At 40.7% G+C, this 24419-nt stretch overlaps 1 protein-coding gene across 2 annotated transcripts in view; it reads left to right on the top strand.

Moving 5' to 3' along the window:
• The first annotated feature begins 2897 nt into the window (after positions 1-2897).
• SULT4A1 (sulfotransferase family 4A member 1) overlaps positions 2898-24419 on the top strand; it is a 30269-nt gene continuing 8747 nt past the window's right edge. For both annotated transcript variants that reach the window (XR_007380365.1, XM_048964323.1), the window contains exons 1-5: positions 2898-3150; positions 18747-18877; positions 20227-20307; positions 20417-20543; positions 23780-23874. Coding sequence is in view for 1 of the 2 variants with exons in the window: in XM_048964323.1 (XP_048820280.1) it covers positions 2982-3150; positions 18747-18877; positions 20227-20307; positions 20417-20543; positions 23780-23874 (603 nt within the window). In the remaining variant the exon portion in view is untranslated. The remainder of the gene's footprint in view (positions 3151-18746; positions 18878-20226; positions 20308-20416; positions 20544-23779; positions 23875-24419) is intronic.

The following is a 24419-nucleotide window of genomic DNA, read 5'->3' as shown; positions in this document are numbered from 1 at the left end:
ATGCCTTTTACGTCCCTGCCCTCATTTCAAGCTTCATGCATATGACTCATCAGCAAAGTGATCACATGCTTCCTCACATTGATTAGACTGACAGGCTCATCTTATCTACACATCTTCCTGCGTGGCCTGCTGTGAAGCATAGTACTAAGAATGAAGACTGTGCATGAAGTCTATGTGTATTCGTGATCTAAGTCTGCTAAATTTGAAACTCTGCACATTATCATCTCACAAGCACTTTATATTTGTGAAATATGGTATACTGTAAGAACCTGCCCTCGGTGGAACACCAGGTGACTTACATTGCTTCTAAATGTAACACTGACTGGTCTTCTGCAACCTGGGACACTGAGCAACTGGCTCTGTCAAGTATTACTTATGAACACACTGGAGAAGTAGAAACCTTTGCATTCTGGCTGTATTGATCAGGATCGCATCAGAAATATATGCTTTGCATCAATCTTTGCCTCCTAGAAAGACCTTGAATCTTGCACTTAAATAATGAGAGATTTCTCTTCACATAGTCTTGTAAGTACTTCCACCGTTTTAGAGGTGGGAAATTAAGGACAGGGAGACTGAGTTACCATTGCACAGGGATCTAAGAAGCGATTCAATTTCTTATTGTTCTGGCTATGCAGCCAGCACACTCGCTCCTCATATCATGATGGATACCAGAGACAAAAACCAAGACTGATGATCAGCCACATTCCCTGGAATAATTAAGATGCTGTACTAAGATCATGTGCACAAATCCCACGTGACTCTCACTCACCTCTACACTGAACATTAATAAGTATCTAGCAGAAAGCAATGTTTTACAAACATATAAACATCTATCTGCTGCACAGCTTTTTGCTGCATTAATACAGTATTATGTACCACCATGAATATTTCACTAAATCTGCCTCTTCTAATACCTGTGATAGCGTTTATAGGTTTGATGTCAAAATCTAAACTACAGTTGGCACTCTAACAGGCACCAACAGTCTAGGTTCCTCTGAACTTTTCCATTCTGAATATCCTCATATCTCCAAATTTGATGCAGGTTGCTGTTATGAGGGTTTAATAAAAAGGGAGGACAGAATACTGCCAAATTTATCTTTTCATCAGATAGACTTTGAAAACCAAGACTATTTTTGTTTGTAACAGTACACATACACCCCTCAGGATAAGGATGTTCTCCACAACAGCTTCATGTGATAAAAAGACAAATTTGATAGCAAAGACAAGGACATATCTCCTGACTCTTCAGGAGTCTAAAGGAGTACTTTCTGTAGGTACAGACCAGAAAAACACAGATGTATCTAAACAGCACGGGAACAGCCAGTCTGTTTCCAGGGTTAAATACTTCTTTCTGATCTTAAAATGAAATCTTTTCCCTGACAAAATAATAATGAAACATTTCATTATTATTCTAAAATCTCCTTTTCCAAGTCCAAGTTATACAGAAGGTGATCCACTGGCATGCTTTCATGCATTTTGTAGCTCAGTAGTCTGAATTTTCAGCAAGTCTCATGCATCTCATATGTCAGATCTGGGTAAGCACTGGGCAGATGAGCCATACACTTGCAGTAATTCCAGCATGTATAAATCCACATATAAATCCACATGCATACATCAGCTGTGCAAGTAGCACACTGTAGGTCCAAAATGCCTACATTAGGAATCACTGTACCTGATCTCGCCAGGTGCAGTTAATACAGGGCACGTGGTTCCTCAGTCACTTTGAGCTTCAATTGCCCTTTCATTTGGAAACATCCACTGCTAAAAAGATGCTCCAGTTATTGCTGTATCCATTTTGGCAATACCTGCCTGGCTTTTTGCTCTGCCAAAAGAGATTCTACTCTGAGATACGTTGGAACAAATACTGTTGAGGAGAAAACAGAAGAAGTTTTTCCATTGTCAATGAAGCATTTTTGATGTGATATATAGAGCAAAACATGTACACTTGAGGCTCAAGTTAGGAGTTCCAGAAACAAAATTAAATAAATAGCAACAGAGACTAAAATCCAAGTCTTTTTCCTATTTTGTTGGGCTTTGAAATCATTAGCAATATGACAATTCCTTTAATCATCAGAAAACATTATTAAGTAAATTCTGCCTAATCTAATCAGTTCCTGCTCTCAGCCATCAGCACAGTTGTTTTCCTTGCAGGAGCTTCTACATTAGGGACAGCTTGACAAGGCTGGCTGCTCGTCACAACTCAGTACGCTAAACTGAAGTTAGCTATTGCTTGCTCTCTTAGTACTTGAAAATATTTTCAATTTCACTGTATCTCTGTGTACTACTTTGTTGTTTTTACTCTTTTTTTTTTAAAGCTGTATGCTTATTATAGACACTTCACATCTAAAGCTTTCGAAGAATATCACAGTTTAACATCACTAGCTAAACATACACCATTAAACAAAATAAAGCAGCCATTAGAAGCTAATAAAAAGCAAATAAAACCTAAACTCCTTACTGACCCCTCTGGAATTAAGAGAGGTCCAGCAGAGGCGCTTGCTGAACTGCTGGCTTTTATCCATAGCAGACCAAAAAGCTACAACGCTTGCGATTTCTTTAGTATAAAAACAGCCGAGCAGAGACAGAACCTCGTCTGCTCTCCGGTTAGGCATCAGGAGGCCTTACACACGCTGCGCAGCAGCACCCGAGCCGCCAGCCCACAGGCCTCGCTAGGGTTGCCACTGCAGCTATGGGCAGACCTCACCCGCCTTGTGAGGGGCTGTGAGCGAGTCCCCGCTCCGCGCCCTACCGCCGGCCGCCGTCGTGCCCCTGCCGGGTGTACACACGGCAGCGCCCCCGAGGCCCTCACTGGCGCCGCTGCGGCTGCCGCGCATGACGTCACCGCACGCGGAGCCCATGCGCCGCTGGGCGTGGAGGCGTGCCGGGGCCGCGGCTGCCGCGCCCGCTGCCGCCAGCCCGCCCTCCCGCCGGAGCGCCCGGGGCCGCCGCATCTCGCCCCGCCGCGGCCGGCAGGGAAGAGGATGGCGGAAAGCGAGGCCGAGACCCCCAGCACTCCCGGGGAGTTCGAGAGCAAGTACTTCGAGTACAATGGGGTGCGGCTGCCGCCCTTCTGCAGGGGGAAGATGGAGGAGATCGCTAATTTCCCGGTGAGGGACAGCGACGTCTGGATCGTCACCTACCCCAAGTCAGGTAGGCGGGCGGGCGGCGAGCGGGAGCCCTCTGGGCGGGGGCCATCCGCTGAGGGCCGGGAAGGAACGCCGCGCCCACGGCGGCCCCCGGGTGGGGCCGGGGCCGAGGGAAGGGCGTCCGCCGCCGGGTAAAGGCGCCGCTGGAGGCGAAGAGGGCCGCCCGGCGGGGACAGATACGGCACGCGTTATTCCTGACGCGAGCGGCTGTACCTGTCGTCTGTTCCGCAGCCCCGCCGTGCCGCCTCCCGGAGGCGGCTGCGAACATGTGCCCCGAGCGCATTGTGGCTGCGCCGGCTGGCCGCACATAGCTCCGCCGGATCCACCAGTGTGCGTTCCTCCTCTGAGCGCTTCCTGCTTCGCGTGTCGTGTTTCTTCTCTTCTTATCCTCCCCATTAACGCGCAGAGATGCTGAAGTAGAGTTAACGTGGGTACGGTGCTGTCTGCAGAGAGGCAGCAATATGGTAGCTCTGTAAGCACCTGGTAACGCCAGCAGCAGCGAGCAGGTTCTTTACAAAGCCTGCTCCTGAGTGACTGCCCGGCAGTAGGACGATCTCTTCCTAAAAAAATTCAAAGTCTGCTGGAGGTGACTGATTTTAGCTCTGTAAACACCCTTGTATCGCAGGTTACTGACCGGGTGTGATCATTTTGCTGTTCATTGTAAAAATGGTTCTTTTCTGTTTCCCCTTGGTGTGCCGCTTCAGAAAGATGCACATTTGCAAAAATGCAGCATCTACTACATTACCATTTCTCAAGGAGTTTGAAATGTTTGTCTTCACTTTTATTTTTTGTAATTCATTACTAATGATGTTCTTAAAAACTGTCTGAAGCTTGATGGATGCATCAAGCATCCATCAGTACAGCACAGGGACAAGTTATGGGCTGGTGGGTGGTCCCCGAAATGCTGTGATTAGGAAGAGAGAGCCACAGACATACTGTTCTTTTAAAGACATATTTAGCATGCAGAGTGCAGAAAGAACACAGTTCTTTTACTTTTAAAATTTCTGTTTTGGGAAGCTGGATTCCTGTGCTAGTATAGCACCCAGCTTGGCACATTGCTACATATCCTCAGCTAACCTCGGTTTTCAGGCACAAAATAGCTCTGATACAGCACCTGGCAATAGATTAGCTCTGATGGCTGTGCAATTGGCCATGGGAAGCCAGCTTGCAGAGTCAGATGTGATGTACTGTTACTTTATGAATATAGCAGGTTTCTCAGGGCAGCCCTGAGGTCCGTGACAGGCACCTGCTTACTTACAGAGCTAGAGGATGACAAGAGAGTAACTAATAGGCAGCCTCAAAGCAAAGGAGATAGAAGACTAAGGGCTGGATACCCAAGCTGAAGCTACAGTGGTGTGGGGAGGAGATAGAGGGCGGCCTCAGAGTGAAAATGGATGCCAGAGTATTTTTCTTGTCAGGAAGGAGAGTATTTAGAGTGGGTCTTGAGGAGTCTGGCGTTCTTGTCATGGAAATAGGCTCTCAAACACAGCCATAATGTCTGCAGTCTCTGGGAGGAAACAGTTCACCTTCAAGTGGCCTGAGTGCTTTTGGAACTCTTGGAGCTTGCGTTGTCTGCTGATCCTACATGGCATACAGCTCAGTGCCTTATTTCGGCTTTCTGAGTCAACTGTGAGAGGATCTGATGACTATGGACAGGACTATCACTGGAAGTTAGACAGTCCTGATGTCATTTCTCATTGATTTACCCAAGGTCATGCAAAAAAATTACAGCAAAGCCAGATATTACATCCAGAACTCCATATTCTTCTCTATTACCTTAACTGCAGCTCCATCCTCCTGTCTCTCAGAAGCGCTGAGAAAGATTTTTCTGTTAACTGGAGGTGATGAGAATTTTTGTAATCAAAAAGTAGTTTTACAAAACATACTTTGAGCACAAAGTATAATAATCCCATGAATTTGGCGTGAGATACTTTGGCATTCTTGGGGAATCTTTAAATGTAAAGCAGAACAACAGGATGTTAAGAAAAGAAAAATGCGCCTATTTCAAATCAATTGAATGTAAAACGTTTGTTATGAAAATGAATTTTCTTTATTGTTCCACCAGCTTTTCATCTGCTCAAGTTGTGGAAAGAATATGCTAACAAGCCCTTCTGCTAAATGTGGGAGGCCAGAATTCCTACCTCTTACTGAGCCCTGTGTAATACTCCAGTGTAAAATCAAAAGGCTCCATCAGTAGCTGTGACCGCATGCTGGTTTATCTGACTGATGAAGAAGCACACGTACCATTTTGCAGGCATAATCTGGAAGACTGGATGAGTCTGCCCTAAATGAGAGATGGAAATAGTGCTTGGAAATAATTACACCGGTAGATTGGGGGTGACCCAGGAAGAAGCTGGGTGATCCAGTAATGACAGAAAATTGAATGTTCCAGTGGCCTTACTGGGAGCAATGTGATAAGCTTAATGGAAAATTACTCTGCTTTAATGTAATTTTCACTGATGGAGGCCTGAATAATGATACTCCTTGTATCATTAACTAATCCTAACACCTGCCCCCAATCGATGGTAACAACTTTTGGTAGCTGCTGGACTAGGAGAAACTTGTACATAAAACCTCGAGGCTTGTTTACATACAGATGTATGTAAATGTCAGTGTGCATGTATGCTTTTACATATGTATCTGTTAGAACAGTAATTATAGAGAAACTTTTTTGTCATGGTAAACAGTTTAAAATCAGTGAAAAACTTAAGTCAAGCTTTATATTTCATGCCACTTTTTGTAGTATAGTATAGGCAGAGCTGAACAGTATTCATTGAGATTTATAAGTGTATAGTAATATCGTTCTATATAGCACTAAATAACTGGAGCTTACACAACAGACTGCTTCTCAGATGAGATACAGTGTTCCAAAGGAAGTACACTTTACATCTGTAATAGCTTTCCTTGAACTCTCTCATCTTGTGGGGTTTTCGTACCTTGCTTGAGAATTAAAATTCTTCTCTGTAAACTTAATAAAGTATAAAATTAATGATGAAGCAAGTTCTTTCATGGTATTTCCTCAGTGACCTATGGCTGAGAGTTAGTCTGTCTACTGGCTAAAGTCAGTGATTTCAGTGGAATATCCATGCCTAAAATAGAGTATTGACTCCATGTTCACTTAGGTTTTTTTTTGCCATGCCTTATGATGCCAAATTCTGACTGTACGTGATCTGTCCGCTTGCTTCACTCCTAAGTGGTATGCAGTGGCTAGCTTCCTTAATATTGCATTTGTTCTGAGGGAATGTGCATTGTGTGTTCTTGGGTCAAAGCCCAGAGATTAATGCCTTTTGCAAAATTGGCAATTTGTTAAAGTGAACTATTTACATTATTAACAAAGCTGTCTCTCCAGTGTTGATTATTTTGCCAAATAATTTTCTGGAATCTTGTGGCAGACATCATCTTTAAGTCCAGCCAGTTCATGAGGACTCTTTCTCTTCTGACTCATTGTCTGTTACGGAATGCAGGCGGTGGGTATTGTCTTCGTCTGTCTGGAGGTCTGTCTTTTTGTAGATAGCATTTTGAATTTTCCTTGCCAAGCTGTGTTTCTGTCACTACCCACTGACTTGAGGGCATATGATGGCTCACTGTAAGCCTTAGGCTTTATAAAGTGCCAACAGTGAATTTGCAGATCAGTTCAAGAATGACCTTCCTATGCGTATGTTCTTATCTTTCAAATTCTTGCTTAGCATTTACCTTCAGTCTTGTATGAAGTCAACCAGGAAAAGTTCATTTGTTCAAAAGTTCACTATTTTATTTTCTTAAATTAAATCTGTATGTACAGAAGAAGGTAGCTTCTCTATCTAGGTATCTGTTGATAACTGTGTTGCACACATCACTGATTTTCTGCCTGCTCCAATTGCCCGTGCCTCTCCCACTGCATGCATACCACTCACTTGCTTAACCTCTTCTATTTCCAGTGCTCCTGAATGCAGCACCTTCTCTTGCTGGGACATTGCCATCTCTGACCAGGAGGAACTCAGGTTTATCATACTGTCCGTTCCCTTTCCCTTGTCAAATATTGGTGCTCTGAGTACTTTTTTCAAGAGCCTATTTTCCTCATACCATAATCTCTATTACCATAATCTCTATTATTCATTCCATGCTAGGGTTGCTATGCATCCCATGTTTTTGTTTTTTTTTTCATTTATAGGGGGAAGCTCTTTGATCCATTGGCAGTTACAGCAGTAGAGGAAACCTCTAGACTGTGAACTAGATATAGAGCGTTCAATGTAAGCCCCATTTTTCTCACCTGTCTGATTCTCCGTGTAAAATTAGCAGATTTATGCTCATAAGCATCTAGAATATTGTCTTTGTCGGACTCAGTGCTCAAGCTATTATACTTGAGGCAAAAGGAGGGATGTGTCTGCATATACTTTTCCTCCAGCTATGAAATTTGTTCAGGGATTTCTTATCTCTGGTCGCTTGTTTCTTCCCCTTCGCTTTCTGTTTAACTATCTGTGAGACTGTGTTACAAAAACAGATTAGAAAAATGTCTCAATTTAATATACTATAAAGAAAGTGTACCAAGTGACTATACTTTGTGTGGAAATCTTTGTCTTGTGCAGTCCCACCCTGCTTGTTGTCCTCAGATGATATAATTTATTGACAGGATTGTTAGGCACATACCTGAAGCAGAAACCAGTCCTGCTGGTTGAGTGTTATTGTACTGCACAAAAACACCCTTATTCAACATGGAGAGTATTATTTCTTAACTAGGATTACATGGTTCCACATAAACTATGCTTGCAGGTGCATCCTATACTTTGTGTTCATCAAACTCACTCGCTAATGTATCTGCAGTTACCTACCATAGCAGACAGTGAGTAGGTGACAGATCTGTGCAGAGCTGCAATGATTACATGCTATTTCAGGGACTCACAGCGCCTGTCCTGCCTACCCATGAGCTCACCCAGCTGTGGCACAGTATGCTGTACTTCTGCAGAGTCCTGGCTTACTGCCTAACTGGCAAACCTATTCCAGTTGCTACCCCAGAATGTGGCAGACTGACAAACATGAACATGAGGAGCACGATTCTTCCCACCTAGCCAGACATGTGCAGGCCCAACAGTGCTGACAGTCAGTCCTGATTTGTGCAGACATAAAGGAGAGGAAATAGAGTGAAAGGTTCCCTGTGGTTATGCCCTGTCTATAGGAGTTTATGGACTGAGAGCTGTCAGACACAGGGAAGTGAGTTAGCTGCAGTGGGTTGCAGAGTTTTCTTACCCTGGTTAATGGCAGGGCTGAGAAGGCCTTGTGCCGTGTAGCTGAAGATTCTCAGGGAGCAGGGATCCTCCACGTGAATGTTTGTGCTAAATTAGTTGATTTGCCTTTGTTTCCAGTCTTCTTACAATGAATTCTTCCCAAGAATTTTGTTGTTATATGAGGACTACTCCAAAAGAAATGCCTCCTGTTTTACGTTGGCCCATGATATCAGAGGTACATGATGGTGGTATAGCAGTAAATGTTGAACCTTCCTGCCAGTATTCTGTTACATTTTATTGTCATTTGACAGATGGCAGCAGGAGAGCAGTCTGACAAAATGGATATGGAAGTGCCAACAAAGCAAAGGTTTGTCACTGAATTCCTCCATGCAGAAAAAATGGCACCCACTGGCACTTGTGACTGCTTGCTGAACGTTTATGGAGGCCGAACAGTCAATATGAGCACAGTGAGATGGTGGGTGGTGCATTTCAGCAGTGGTGACGGCAACAGTGGGTCACCTCCACTGGTGCAGATTTTGACAAGCACAACATGCAGATTCTTGTTTGCTGGCAAAAATGCATAGCTAATAGTGGTGACTATGTTGAAGAATAGTGTTTTGTAGCTGAGAATTTGCTCTATCAAATAGTATTATTGTAGTCTTTGTACCTGTTGTAATATCTGTGGAAATAAATAGGAGGCATCACTTTTGGAGCAGCGTACATATTTTTTAACAAGTTTTTTCTCTTGCAGAATAGCCAGACTATGCAATTCTGTTTTTATAGTTATAGAACAGTCTCTATGCAGGATTTTGGTGCCTTGAGTTTTATCAGTTTTCATCTAAAGAATGAATTCAAATGTTACTGGCCTGGAGGCGTGCCTTAAAAAGTCACAAAATTGACTTAAAAATCAAGAGATTTTTAAACAGAATGCACTTCAGATTCTTTATCTTTGCCCTCTGGTTTCTGAGGCAACATTATATGTGCTTACAGGTCACGGGGAAGAACTTGAAGAGATGCCTGGCCTCTGTTAGTTTTGTGAATGTGAATGAACAATTCCATGTCTTGGAAATCAGAATGTTGGTACTTCTCTTTTCCAGTAACAGGAAATCGGGGTTATTCAGTTTCTCCTCTTGAGTAATATGTAAAGCTCAGGTATCATGTACCTCTTTAATACAATGTGAAGGTGCTTCATTTCTCATGCCAATTGACAGAAAAGAATGAAATTGTGCAAACTGAAAAGGATCAGCAAACTGTGTTGGGTGATAGAGATATCTCCTGTGAGATGTCTTGTTCAAGGCTGATATATAGGGTTCATATTTGAATTTGATTTCATGCTCTTGGTTTTGGTGACGCAAATCTCATTCTTTTCAACTACTGGAAGAGTAAATATTCTGCTTCTCAAATGCACTCCATTGAGGACCACCCAGGTGCAGAAAGTTAGATTTGTACACCAGTGTTTGTAGGGGTCAGGGCCTTTGGATTCTTGGGCTTTGATTGAAAGCTCTTTTGAAATGGGATTATCTTTTGTTTGTATGTGTAGCTCAAAATAGCAGCTGCTTTTTGACTCAGTCCCAAATGTCACTAGGCAAAGAAATGATAAATAAAAACTTCATATAACAAGTAATTGAGGACAACTGAAAGTTTGTCACTGACGTGTTTGACTTGATTTCAGTGGGAGTGGAATTGAATAGCTTCTTAAGTGCCTACAGCAGGAAATAAAGGTTGAGAGGAAAAATGTGTCATTATGGAAAAGTTGTTTTGGTTATCTAGCTATAAGTGTTTCTCTCATGAGCCATATATCAAGACAGTGAAGATGTGTTGCTGGAGACGGAACAAATGGTTCAGAAGAGGAAGAATTCTCTTGTTACCTAATAGGTATTGCAGGTCTCCTGCAAATGTAGCATAATTGCCTTCCTGCTGTGAAGTAGTGCAAAACTCAACCAATTTGCTTTGTGAAAGCTGTCTCAGGAAAAGAAAACGGAAAAAAGATTTTATCCTGTGTAAAGTATGTATTCTGGACATAAGTGAAATCAGTGTTGAGTGGATTAGATGAAAATGACCTCAAAAACTGAAGAATTAGGAAACTACGTAAATCAGTGAAACCAAACAAATGGTTATTCTTGTTTTGTGTTAATATTCATCTTCCATAGTGAAGATGTTAATGAAAGGAAGCAAAATGCTTGAATGTAGGACTTAATTGGATTAAGCACACGAGACTCTTCCTTCTTGTTATTCAGACTTTTATTTAATGACTTTTCTTTTATTCCTACTAATTCCGCTAAAATGAACACCTTATACTGAAGTGAAGAAACTACCTCCTGTTTTGTCCCATCAGAAGTGATGCAGAGTTTGGTATATTGGACATTTGTTACGACTTCTCCAGAGATTCTGTGACTTTGCAGAAGTCATTTAATCTTTTCATTTGCATTTTTCATTTGAGGTGTATGGATGAATTTAGTTTCTGCCCAAATTCACACATAGCAAGAAAAAACTATCTTGGACAAAAAATGTCATCTACTATCAGTATTTTTATAGATAATCTAGCAGTAAGCATCTAGCTAGTAAAGCTGAACACATAAGAATGCCACTATGTTGGAATGTTTTATTGTGTGTTCTTTTTTGGTGGTGGTGGGGTTTTTTGTGTTTTTTGTTTGTTTGTTTTTTGATGGGATGGGGTAACAAGCAAAACATTAGTGAAGCACCCAGGTGTCATCACTTTTACCCCATTCAGATTTTCTGCAACACTTAAGGGAATCCAGAGAGATGGAGCTTAAGAGCTGAAAGAATCGTGGTTCTGTACATCTAAGTCTTTTACAAACTACTACAGAATAAATAGACCATTTATGTCATATGTTAATCCTGGAACATATTGCACATTCAGCAGCAAGAAAAAAGACAAGACAGCACAGTAGAAGCACTGTGTTAATACCATTTCAAATGAAAGTGCACTCTCATGAGACCTACTGTGAGGAGGATGGGGTGTACTGAGGAATGTCAGGAAAGGAGGCGTATTGGGGACTGAAAGGGTGGAAGGGAAGTTTAGCTAGTGGAGGCAGGGCCTGGAATGGTAAAAGATAAAAAGGAAAAGGAACACCACTGGAGAACCAGCTAAGCAGAGATTTTTGTTGCTAGATATCAAAACACATTTGTAATTTAAAAAATGCAAGCTGATTTCATGTGCTGTTACCCAGCACCATTTATGGTGCAGGATGTGAAGGCTGTCATCCAATGGAAGGCTGCAAGTTCTGGGTGATGTGTAATTACATTAGGTCACCATATGGGGTATAGACAATGGTGTGTAATTAGCCCTTTACTGTGTCCAAGTGCACGAGTAATAAATTCATCCAAGCCAACAAAATGAGACAAGTGTGAAGCAATTGAGATAAGACACATTCAGAAGATAAACACTGGATGTATATGCAGCAGTCAAGATTGATCAGTACATTGGCTGCTTTGCAGTGTCTTGTTGATGTAAGGCAATCATAAACTAAGGTTAACCATTCAGTTAAAAGCCTGTTTACTGCTACTGCCAGAGTAGCACAGAGCAGCTACAGGCATTGTTGAAATTGGATTTCTTTATGCATATATAGTTGAAGTGCACGTTAATAATGATTAATGTGAGTATTTATGAGACATAGCGTGCTCTTTTCATGGATTTTGCAGCAGCACTGAGTTAACCATGATGACACAGATTGGCAGATGCCCATTTGTACTCTCAATTAGATCTTTTTATTTCCGTTTCTGATTCTGGACTCAATGATCTTTAAGTCTTTTCCAACCTGAGCAATTCTGTGATTCTATGAAGAGCAATAACAGAAATAGAACAGAGATGACTGTAGCTTGTCTAGAGCTGCAATTCTGTAATTCAGCATACAGAAGGAATAACAGTGTGTTAAATATGATTGGGGGCGTGGCTACCATGCAAGCAATGGTTTTGCTCAGGGCAGCTTTTATGATGGGCAATGAGGGGGATGCTGTCAGATATCAAATGGCTTCCTCCTTGGTGTTACGCTAGCTGACTGAAGAGGCTATGTAGTCTCATGCGTAGATTAAAAATGTTTATTGAAATTCCAAAACAGCTTCTTTTCCTTTTTTTTTTTTTTTTTTTTTTTTTTTTTTTCCAAATCTCATATCTGCAATGCTTTCACATGATACTACTGGTGCACTGCCTTCTTGTAATTTAACTGCCTAATATATGCAAACACAGATAAATGTGTAGGCATGTTTTGTCTAACAATTTTCCCGGGAAACTGTGAGATTGAAACCAAGGCATGGAATTGCATTTTGGTTCACTATGCAACTCTGAATATGGACCAAGGCACTTCAGGAGGTGACAGACATCCTCCAGAATATGCTTATCGTAGGGGAAGGAAACGGGTTCACAACAAAAGGTTACAAGGACAACCTCAATACAAGTTTCTATTATGGATGGCCCATTGCCTCCTGCCTTTGGATCCTCTTTCAATCAGCAGAGCTCACTGTGCTGCTCTGCATTTAGTCATGGACCATATTCCAATAGTGTAGACCAGGACATAGTGCTATAGTTGTCCTAAGAAATCAGTGACTCTAAGGATAACTAAGCACTTCCCTGTAACTTAATGAAGTCCTTGAGGGTGAATTTTAAAAACAATGCCTTGTCATTACAGCAGTGTTCTCTTCTGCTCTATGCTTTGGAACAGTGTTGTCACCTGTGTGAAAATGGAGGGAAATGAGACCCAGTGTGGGGGACGCATTACTGGAGCTCCTGCTGGGGTAATGTGTTAAGTAGTTTGGGCATGTTTTTGTTATATGGAATGAGACTACTAGAGGAAGAAGCAGGATACAGCTGAGGTAAGATTGGGGTAAGGACCTGCACCTTCTTGACTATCCAGAGAAAAGGTAGGATTTGAAAAATCTAGGAATACCCTGAGGAAATGCCACCGCCAGTTTACAAGTTTACATGGCCACCATTTACTAGATTATTTCCTCATGTTTGAGGTAGGATCTGCCCTGTAGCATATGTTAGCCAATTGAAAGCATTCTTTTCTCCGTGAATTACTGTCATAGTGAACCTGCCCTTTGGTATGCCTGTATGAGCCGATGTGCTCCTATGCTGCTATGAAAGGAGATGTGTCTCTGGATCGTGGGGAATTTCAAAGAGTGAAGCCCAGGGAAAGAGGGTAACAACTGAATGTACTGGGTTGACTTTTGACCTGATCAACCTTGAGTAAGTTGGAAAAGGGTAAAAAGAGGGATGTAATTCCATCTGCTACAGTGTGGTAAGGTAGGAAGCAAGAATGGAGCTTTAACTCATTTATCTTTTATTTTCACGTTCCTTTCAGAGAGGTTATACTGCACACTTCTTCTTTGTGCTGCTTTGTACCATGGCAGTGTGTTTAATTTGGTGAGCAAAAAGAGAGAGAATTAATCTAAGGATGCAGATAGATGTCCTCTTTTATAACCATCTGCAGTAGCACAAAATTTTAGTGTCCTTAGCTTGCTGTCACTTCTTAAAGCACTGCCTGCAGAGCATTATGTGTGAATGCATTCTAGTTTGTCTTCAGCAAAATTAGGTAGGTGAGTTTATGCCTAAGAGATAAACTCCTTAAGCTAATTTGTCTGACACAGTTTCAAGTGAACTGGGGCAACTTCACAGAAACTGTTCCATTGGTGGTGACATATAGTACAGATGTGAGGAGCATCTACAGACATGGAAATATTTTACCAACATAGCTAAAGCTTAAAGAGAATGTCCACAATTAAAACACTTCTCCCCTTTGGATATCGGCTACCAACTAGTATCAGTGAAAGACCTGTAACAAAATCTGTAAGACCTAGTTATGGTGGAATCATGGATGTGGGGACAAGCTTGAAAACTCAAATCATGACTCATCAGTCAGAAAGCAAATAGACAAAGCAGTATTATCTTGTTCAAAATCTAGGGATTGAAAGCAGTCTGTGGACCTGACCCATAGTTCTTAGTGCTGCTAGCCTGTACCTACTCCTTGCTGCAGTTCCCTTGACTGTGAGTATGTTGTGGCTGATTGAGAGGGATGGAAGAGAACTGCTTTTTGTGCCAGCTGTCCTCAACAGGAGGCCTGGTCTTGTGCTTACTGGCACAGATTGGCCTAGGCATGGTTAGGATGTATTGTTTAGGGAGCATGTGTGACTCAAGCTATTTTTTTTTTCTGGTTTTATCAAGTCTAGCACATGAATCTCCATGGATATGGGTCCAGCCTGCCCCTCTTGTCCTTCCAAAAAACAGGGCCTGATGTGTTTTATTTACTGCTGTTGCTTTAGGATCCATCCTCCTAAAAGGTGTCAGTAGTCCTTCTTTGGAGCTGCTTCTGCTAGTGTTGAGAATGAAGCACACCATATTACCTGCCTTCCACTACAACAGTGATGAGGTCTTTACAGTCATTGTCTGGACAGAGTTGCATTACATTTTTTTCTGCACTTCTCATCCTATATTCTGTTGAGTAGTTATTGTGCTAATGTAAGGCAGAATTGGGATTCAGACCATTTTTTAAAAACAGTACTAATGCATGAACTGAAAATAACACTATTTTGTAACCAGTTTATTAAGGTATTCCTTTAGGATACTGTTATATATAGTAGCAATATTTCTAATATATGTGTATCAGAGACAGTGCATTTATTTATTTTGTTAGTTTTACCAAACAGAAAGTACATTTTAGTTCTAAATAGAATGCCATTTTCATAACTTGCTGTTTACAGCCTCTGGTGATACACGTTCGAAAGACATCTCAGACCACATTTGACCACATTCATTTTGATCACATTTGTGAAGCTTAGTAACTGCATGTGAATGTGTCAGTGGCCAGAAAGCAGTGAGAGGAGGCAGAGAACAGCTGCACTACAGAGTATTTCTCCTTCCGTAGAAATAAAGAAATAACTGTGAGATATTTCACAGTTTTGTCTGCCTTGCTATGCTGTCTAGTTGCTGCTGGAGCAGTTAGCCTTACTGATAAGCAGAGGCATTATGTCTATGAGCTAACTTGACTAGTGTTGCTGAGGCATCGACCATGAAAAACGGTAGAAATGATGAGTTCCTATTTATTGCAGGGATTCCCATAGAGAAGATAATAGTTTGGAAGGACTCCTAAGTCCTTATTTCTGTGTACCATTAGGCAGCACTGCAAAGGACAGTGCAGCCCAGTTAGCACAGTTTCAAACTGCTGTGCCTGGGCTTCTTTTGTAGATGCTCTCACAAAGAGTAGAAGTGCAGGTTCACAGATAATGTAGAAGGCTCTCTAAAAACCTCCCAGTTCTGACTGTGGTTTATCACTACCATTTCCCGTCCCATCTCTTTCAGATACTATTCTCCACTGGCTAAACTCACTCGCCCTTTAACAGCCCCATATGGCCAGTGCGTAAAGCCAGTGGAGAATGGAGGCTGACAGTGGACTACCGTGGCCTGAATGAAGTCACACCCTCATTGAGTGCTGCTGTGCCAGACATGTTAGAACTCCAATACGAACTGGAGTCAAAAGCAGCTAAGTGGTATGCCACCATTGACATTGCTAACGCCTTTTTCTCCATTCCTTTGGCCAAAGAATGCAGGCGAAGAAGAAGGATCAGGTGACCTTGCTTGGAGTCATATCCCCTTGCTGACCGCAAAGTCTCCTGGGGAAAAGTAGTTCTTCTCCGACGGACGAACATTCGGCAGATATCAAATCCCACCCCCAATGCATTACATGATGTTATGGTGTGGAATACTGATGACCAAAAATCATAAAACCATGACATTCCACCCCTTATTCTACATCACTACATCATGCTTAACATATGGGATTACACCTCAAAAGTTAAAGTTTTCCAAGTTTTCACTGTCATGGACCTAATTCACGTCCATGGACCTAGTTCATGTCCACAGATCTGAGGAGAACTAGGTAAGACCCCAGAAGCTTTGCTCCCCAGACTTCACCTCTTAGTTCTCTCGTTGACCTGCTGTAGAGCTGGTAGGGAACATGCTGCTCTCCTGAAATTTCAGCAGTCCTGCCTCAGCATCCATCCTGTATTCAGAGGCACCACAGAGATTTTGTCAAGGTTCAGCTGAGCAGGCAAAGACTGAGACTGAGAAAGCACTGGTGTTGGTGTTTATCCTTACAGTTAGTCTTTTTCCTTTCATGCAAGAGGGTTGCTGTGATAGCATTTTTCTTCACAAGCAGAATTGGAAATACAGAAATAAATTACAGAGAACCAGGATGTCTTCTGTCAGGATAAATGTTTAATGAGAACAAGGTTGTGCTCATTCGGAGTCACAAGGACTGATACTGATGTACTGTGTGTATGCTAATTTTAATATATAAAATACATGCTTGAACTTAAAAATGCAGAGTGAACAGCCTCAAGGGCAAGTGTGTATTAAGTCTCTGACAGCCCTCTCTGAAGGTGATGATAATGTGAAAGCTTCTTTTTTTCCAAGCCATTTTAATTCACCCAACAATCAGTCAGGAAACGCAGAAGTGTTCTTCCAATCTGTTCTTGGAGAGGTATATTTTTTCATATTGCATCCAGACCCTGTTCCCTCTGAACAGTACCTACAGTACATGAATTTTTTTCTTTTTTTTTTTTTTTTCCTTCCTGCTAATTTAAATTAAAAAGAAAAAATCCGAATAGTGATACTCAAATTTTTCTTTTGTTTGAACAGCATGTAGGAATTAGAGCAAAGTGTGTCTGTGTTGCTGTGTATGATCATACTGGCTAACATGAGTTACCTGGTGACTGTGACAAGTTAACTGCAACTTGCAAGTTCTTTGCAAACATAAATAGGACCAAAAGGCATGATTTATGGATTTTTAGGTTATCTTTCCAAGGATATGAAATAGACAGGCTTGCATGATTGCATTATTCAGTACTTCAGATAGAAAAAAAAAAAAAAAAATCCTTTTTTTTTTTCCCTACCACTTACAATTCTTAAATAATTGGTCAGTGTGTTGCAGCATCCAGGATTTTCCATGTCTGCACAACTTCTTTTAAACCATGGTGTCTCTTGCTTATTACTTCACTGATCTTGGCTCTTACTGTTCTTCCGTCTTACCAAAAGCCTTTGCCTTTCCCTTTTTAATATCAGATATCTCTAAATTTTTGTTTGCCTGCTTAGAGAATTTCCTGCTCTCTAGATCTATCTGCCTGAAGGTAAAATCAATTAAAATATATAGGCTGCTCCAAAAGTAATGCCTTCTATTTATTTCCATGGAAAGAACAGATACAAAAAGCACAATGACACTATTTGATAGAGCAAATTCTTGGCTACAAAACACTGCTTTTTGATGTAGTTGCCACCATTAGCTGATTTGAGCAGATAAGCTGATAGAGACTCTTAATTTCGTGGTGTGACAGCAGTGCACAGCCATCTGGAACATGGCTGGACTTTCATGCTGCTGTACACTGCTGAAATTCACCACCCACCACCTTGCTGTGCTCACAGCTGCTGTTTGGTATCCATAAGTGTTCAGCAAGCATTGATGAATGTCAATGGGTGCAGTTGTTTCCACATGAAGGATTTCAGTGACACACCTTTGCACTTCCTTGTCAGACATCGTTTTATCAGACTGCTCCTCTGCTGCCATCTGTCACACAGCAAAAAAAAAATAAAGTAAGGGAATATTGATGGGAAGGTTCAACCTCTACAGCCATGTCACTATCATGACATGCTTCCGGTATCATGGACTAAAAGAACAAAATAGGAGGCATTACTTTTGGAGCAACTCTCATAGTTTCCCTGCTCAAAATGCTATTTAGAATACCTTTTAACTTTCCAAAGAACAGTCATTAAGGCTATATTATCTCTCAGTTGCTTTGTAAGTGTCTTCAGACTGGAGAGTGGTACATAATGGAGGCCTCTAAAGATTGTTTCTAATTCACTGTGCATTGATGTGTTCATTGGTTTATCCAATCTATAAAATGGAAGTATAAATAGACTTTCAAATCATTACGTAACAGTAGAATTGCCTACCATTTATATAGAAGACACTGGTTGTTCCCCTGTACAGCCTCTAATGCATTTTGTGAACTTGGATGACCTCTCTCTGCTTCAGTTTTTTCATTTCTAGAATTGAAATAGTGGGATTTGCCTAACTAACATTCATAGTGAAAGGCTCAGTATATGTAAAATGCTTTCCAATTCACAGGTTAAAAGGATTGGGATACAGAAACATTTATATTTAAGTTACTGCTAAAGAAAAATCTCAGATATTTGATGTGGTAGGAGATTTTCATGTATTTAAAATAAGAGAGCAGACATACTACGTTAAAGCAGTAGCTGTAGACTGAGATCAGAGCAAACTGTTGAGGAAAAAGCTATTATTTCTTTGTCTGGGTCTGCTTTCGTATGCTTCTGTTTAGATAAGGACTGTAATACAATCTGTTCTCTTTCATTGTTTGGTTTATGCAGGCACAGGCTTGCTACAGGAAGTGGTTTATCTAGTGAGTCAGGGAGCTGATCCAGATGAGATTGGACTAATGAATATAGATGAACAACTTCCAGTCCTAGAGTACCCTCAGCCTGGTCTGGACATCATCAAGGTACAATTTATTACAAAGAAACTCACTCAGCATTTGGATATCTTTTTGTAGGCTTCATGTTTATCACTTCATCTCATCCTGTGCCCTTGTCCTTGTTCAGTTTGTTGGAATGATTCAGAGTATTATTACGTTATTTTGAAGTTGGTTTTATTAATCTTGATTATATTCCAGTGCTTTAAAACATATTTCTCAATGTCCTAAACATATTGACAACAGATCTCTTGAAGAAAAGAGTTATGTAAGTGGAAGCTCTCCAAATGAGACTGATTTGCTCTGATCCTTTCCCTGAATTTGCAGAAGATCTACAAATGCAGAGATCTGTGAATCTGTAGACACTCTACTCTGAATTTGAACGTACCGCTCCCAAGAGACTCAGGGTCTGTGGATCTATGAACTCTGTAGTGGAGTTAGAGGAGTTTGGAGTATTTTGCATGAAATGACTTTGGCATTGTTAAGAGTTACTCAGATTAGTGGCATGGCATGTTAAGTGTGATCTTGTTATTGCTCTAACTACTTTAGATACAGGTCTAATCATTCCAAGATATGCAAAATACCAGGCTCCATCTGAAGACTGCTGCAGTGCTTGCTGATTTGAGCTAGCTAAGGCTAGTATGGATAGATCAAAGCTGGTTCCAGTCACTTACTACTGCAGCATTTGGCCCTCTTTAGGATGATTATTCAGTGGCCAGAGATTACTTTCCTTTTTTGCTTTGTGACCCTAGTCTAGTGAGACCTCAGTGATATGTCAATGCAAATAAGCAGGAGCAATAGTGAGAGGTTTAGTTTGAGATCACGCATTGTGGATACTCTGCTAACAACTCAATCCAGTAGTAGTTTATGCAGCTTTTAACTACTGGAAGATGATCTTGTCATAAGACGTTTTTTTTTAATTTTTTCCAAATTATGATTGAAAAATACCTTTAAAAGTGTTTATGTGCTCAGGTAAACCTTTAAATTGTCTGGGTCCAATTCTGAGGCTAAAATAAGCTTTGGATTATAATTTTGAAGTTGAAAAATTAAGGATAGGGTTTTTTGAAGCTGTTCATTCAGTCCTTCTAATGTTTTTCACTGAATTTTAGTGGGAGTGTCAGTGAAAACAAGGTCAGTTTTATGCTAAGAATCTTCAACCCTTCTAGTCTTCCTAAGAGGATCCTACAAATTGGAGTAGTTTCCAAGATCCATCCTTTTGGTTTAAAACAGATGAAATTCTCTGACCTAATTTCTAGTCCAGACCCCTGTTAATTTAAGAAGTGAATTTCTGCATGTGGCTCAGTAAAGTAAAGGACATCAGTTCAGGAGAACTCAGGATGTGCCAAAAACTGATACATAGTTTCTTTGCTTTATTTTAGGAACTGACATCTCCTCGCCTCATAAAAAGCCACCTACCATATCGTTTTTTGCCTTCAGACCTCCATAATGGCAATTCAAAGGTAAGAATTAATTCATGCTTGTCTTATTGAACCAGCAACAATTATTTATGTGCTTAGGGAAACGGAAAAAACAAACTTTCATTAAGATGATTTCCCTCCTTTGTCGTAGGTAATATACATGGCTCGCAACCCCAAAGACCTGGTGGTGTCTTATTACCAGTTTCACCGCTCCCTAAGGACCATGAGCTACAGAGGAACATTTCAGGAGTTCTGCAGAAGGTTTATGAATGACAAGTGTAAGATACAACTGTCTGTGCACATGTTGTCACACATTTATTTTCATCTCTGCAAGTACAAAAATGAAGTAGATAAAGATGCATTTATTTTGTTTATACTGCAAGGAAGGTACTAGAGATACAGTGCTGCATGAGCTTAGATTTGTCTGTGCAAACTGTGGCCATATCTTGTAAATAACTGTCTTACAATATTTGACCCTGTGGGATCAATTGTGTTTGACTTCACTCAGGTAAATTCTAGTTTGCATGAGACTGAGCTCACGCATCAGTAGGAATACAGTAGTAAGTTACCTGTAAGAAGGTAATTGTAGGCTGAAAATTTACTACTGTAATGTAACTTGTGTTACAACAGCTCATCAGCTGCTTGCTCAGTAACTCCTGTGAGTGAAGGCTGTTTCATTACATACCAACCCACTGTGTTCCCTTCAGGCTGCACTACCTTAAGTAGCTCCATTGCACGAACTTAGTAACCTTACAGGGAGTGAAGGCTTGTTCTCATGTAAGTAGCTGTCACTGAGCTTTTTGCCAATGGATTGCCATGCTTTGTAGCTAGCAAGATCAAAAAACAGAACAATGCAGGTTTTTTTTACTGCGTTCTCTTTCTCTATAAAATCTTCTTTATGCACCCTAATGTGATGTTAAGAAGTCAACAGGCACTTTGGTCTGCTCTGAGACAAGGATCGCCTCTAGATCCAGAAAATGTTATTTCCATCTGGAATTTGGGGGACTTGATGCTAAAGAAGCTGTATAATACTAAAGGAAAGGAAAAAGGTAAAAGCCTGCCAATGGAGGTTAGTTAACAGGCTTTATAAGGCTTGCCACTTTCTTTTGTGCAGGAGGGTAAATATCCTTCCATTCCCAACCCACCTTCAACTTTTTTTTCTGCATTCCCCTAGAATGGGAATCTTGTTTGCAGCCCATGAGCAGGAGCTTCTACATTGGAGACATATTAAAGATAGGTTCTTCTAAGATGGGAGGAAGGTTCTTCATTCTTTTTCATGTAAATATCCCAGGAGCTATTTAGATCTTTATCTTATAGCAGCTGTGTGATTTGTCATTACCTTCTAGAGTCAGTAAAACATTGCAGCGTGTTCTGTGTCCGTAATTATGCAAAATGAGTATTTTGTAATACAGTAAATATGGCACTTATTTAAGTGATTCCATCTCATGGAAGCAATATAGAAGCAAAAGTAAGCATTCAAAGTAGTGCAAGAAGGAGAAGCATTAAATCCAAATGACACAATCCCATTTTTTTTACCCCTTATCTTATATCTGTCCATCTGGAAACAGATTTAGTACATGCTAGCTCTTATGCTAATGGGGGATTGATCTTAAATATGATAATTCTCTGTCACTACCCTCTGGAGCTTAAGGGAATTTCTTACATAAAATGCAGGCAAACTCTATTATCATAATGTTAACGGATTCTTGCCCTGTGCAGTTAAGAGCAGCTAGCAAAAGGGTTTTTTGCTTGACTGATGTGTAAGCTCCATGCATGAATTTCTTTAAAATTATAAAGAATAGAAATGATGTTTAATACTTTTCTGAAGTTGTTTTGTTGTAAGGATAAAAATATCAATACTGAGAAAATGTGAGGAACTGCTCACTGTATTTGCTTAGCTTCTACCTTGATTATCTGAGATACTTTGAGGAAGTGCCATTGTGCCATTGTGGCCAAGAAGGTATCCTGAGATACGTTAGAAAGAACATGGCCAAAAGGTCAGGTGATCCACTTCCTCTACTCTGTTCTGCTGTGGCCACATTTAGAGTGCTAAGTGTCCAGTTCTGGGCTCCCCAGTTCCAAACAGATAGGGATCTCATAGAAGGAGCTCAGTGGAGAGCCACAAAGATGATAAAACTCCTGGAGCATCTCCCATATGAGGCAAGGCTGAGTAACCTGGGTCTGTTCAGCCTGGAGAAAAGAAGACTGAGAGGCGGATCTGATAAATTTTTATAAATAGCTAAAGGGAGGTGGGGGGCAAATGGATGAGGCCAGACTCTTCTTGGTGGTCTGTAGCAATAGCACAAGGAGTAGGGCCTAGAACTCGAATGTTGAAAGTTCCATACAAATATTTGGAAGATCTTCTTTAGTGATGGAGCACTGGAATGGGTTATCCAGAGATGTTGTGGAGCCTGCTATGGAGATGAATTCAAGACCCATCTGGACATCTACCTATACAGCCTATTGTAGGGTACCTGCTTCAGCAGGAGGGTTGGACTTGATGATCTCTTGAGGTTCCTTCTAACCTATGCAATTCTGTGATTCTGTAATGCATTTCTCCTTTGCTTTCCTTTCTGATACTGTTGGCAGCAAAACATAGTCTTTAGATAATAAATGCCAGTGTCTGTACCTCTGTACACACAAAGATAGACAAAAATCAGTCAAATGTGAATTTTGTCGGAGAAGTGGAAAATAAAGCAGGAAAAAAATTGAGGGGATTGGAGTTTCTATTAACCACTGCCTCAGCAGTGCTGGGAACATGGGCCCTCCTGGTGTACCAACTGAGCTACAATATATCTGAGACCATGTTCTGGCATACCTACCTAGGTTGCATGGAAATGCTAAGAAAGTAACAACAGAAGAGAATAAGTCTTAGATTTTAGAGGAAGCAAAAGATAAATAGAATATTCTATTGGTACACCTTTAGTATTCTGAGAATGACAGTGAAGCATATTAATATGTGTGTTTCTTCAATACTTGTGTAATAAAGAAAGGATAATGGCTGTTAGCAATTCTTTGTCCGTCACAGCAGATGCTTTATGGAATTTTCCACTATATATAGATTTCCATTACATGTGTTGTCTGTGCTTTGAGTAATGGAAGGTGCAGTCTGATAACGCCAACTGCAGGAATTCGCACAGGTCAGAGCCACTGAAAATTTACTTTTTGCAAATATATCTCTGTAATTTTTATATTGGCTCAACTTTGGTGCAGTGGTCAGGCATTACTAATACTGAGCTCTGGAGATGCCCATAGTGAAATATGGTTGCACTTTCAGTTGAGTATTTTTTCTTTAGGTTAGGTTAGCTCTTTTGAATATTCCAAACTGGTAGAAATATTCTTTTCCAATTAAGTAAGTCACTGTGCATGGCAATGGAGCAAAACCAGACAACTCTCTTAAGGCTGTTAATCACCCAAATTAAATTAGTTTTCATTTTTACATTTTTGAAGGGCAATTAATAACAACAGTATTAATATTTCCTCATGCCAATCGTAATATCTTCTGTATCTATAGTAGGATATGGTTCGTGGTTTGAACATGTCCAAGAGTTTTGGGAACATCATATGGATGCCAATGTACTTTTCCTCAAGTATGAAGATATGCACAAGGTAGGTTAGATGTAACAAAGAGGTATTTTAAACACTTTAAATGTCATAACATGTAAAATACATGAAGTTTAAAAATTGTTTCTTGTGCCCGTGTTTGGGCTTTCTAATCTCTGATACCATTTTTAAAGCAGTGGCATTCATAGCTTCCATAAGCACTGTTGTAAACCTAGTAATTTATTCAGGAATCTACCTGCTTGCATAGGTGGTCAACAGTTCACACAGAGCAGGTGCTCTTGCTACACATCCCTTGACTTTCATTTAAAATAAGTGTCTTATTGTGTGTTCTGTATCAGTGAGAACTGAAGTCTCTCTCATTAGGGGTTTGTCTTACATATCTCACAATTATTCTGATTATTTGGTTGTCCTTACTGTCTGCTGTGAATCTGTGTTAAAAACAATTTGAGGTGATGATGTAGCATGAGGTGAACTTCTAGGGTTATTACAGCATGCTGGCTGATAAATCCACTTTATTTTTAATCAGAAATGTAATGAAAGTACTACATTGAACATTATTTCCCATTTCCTATATAGCAGTAATATATTTT

This window comes from Lagopus muta, chromosome 1 (genome assembly GCF_023343835.1).
Source record: "Lagopus muta isolate bLagMut1 chromosome 1, bLagMut1 primary, whole genome shotgun sequence".
Taxonomy (NCBI): domain Eukaryota; kingdom Metazoa; phylum Chordata; class Aves; order Galliformes; family Phasianidae; genus Lagopus; species Lagopus muta.
This window is presented reverse-complemented; position numbering and strand designations above follow the sequence as displayed.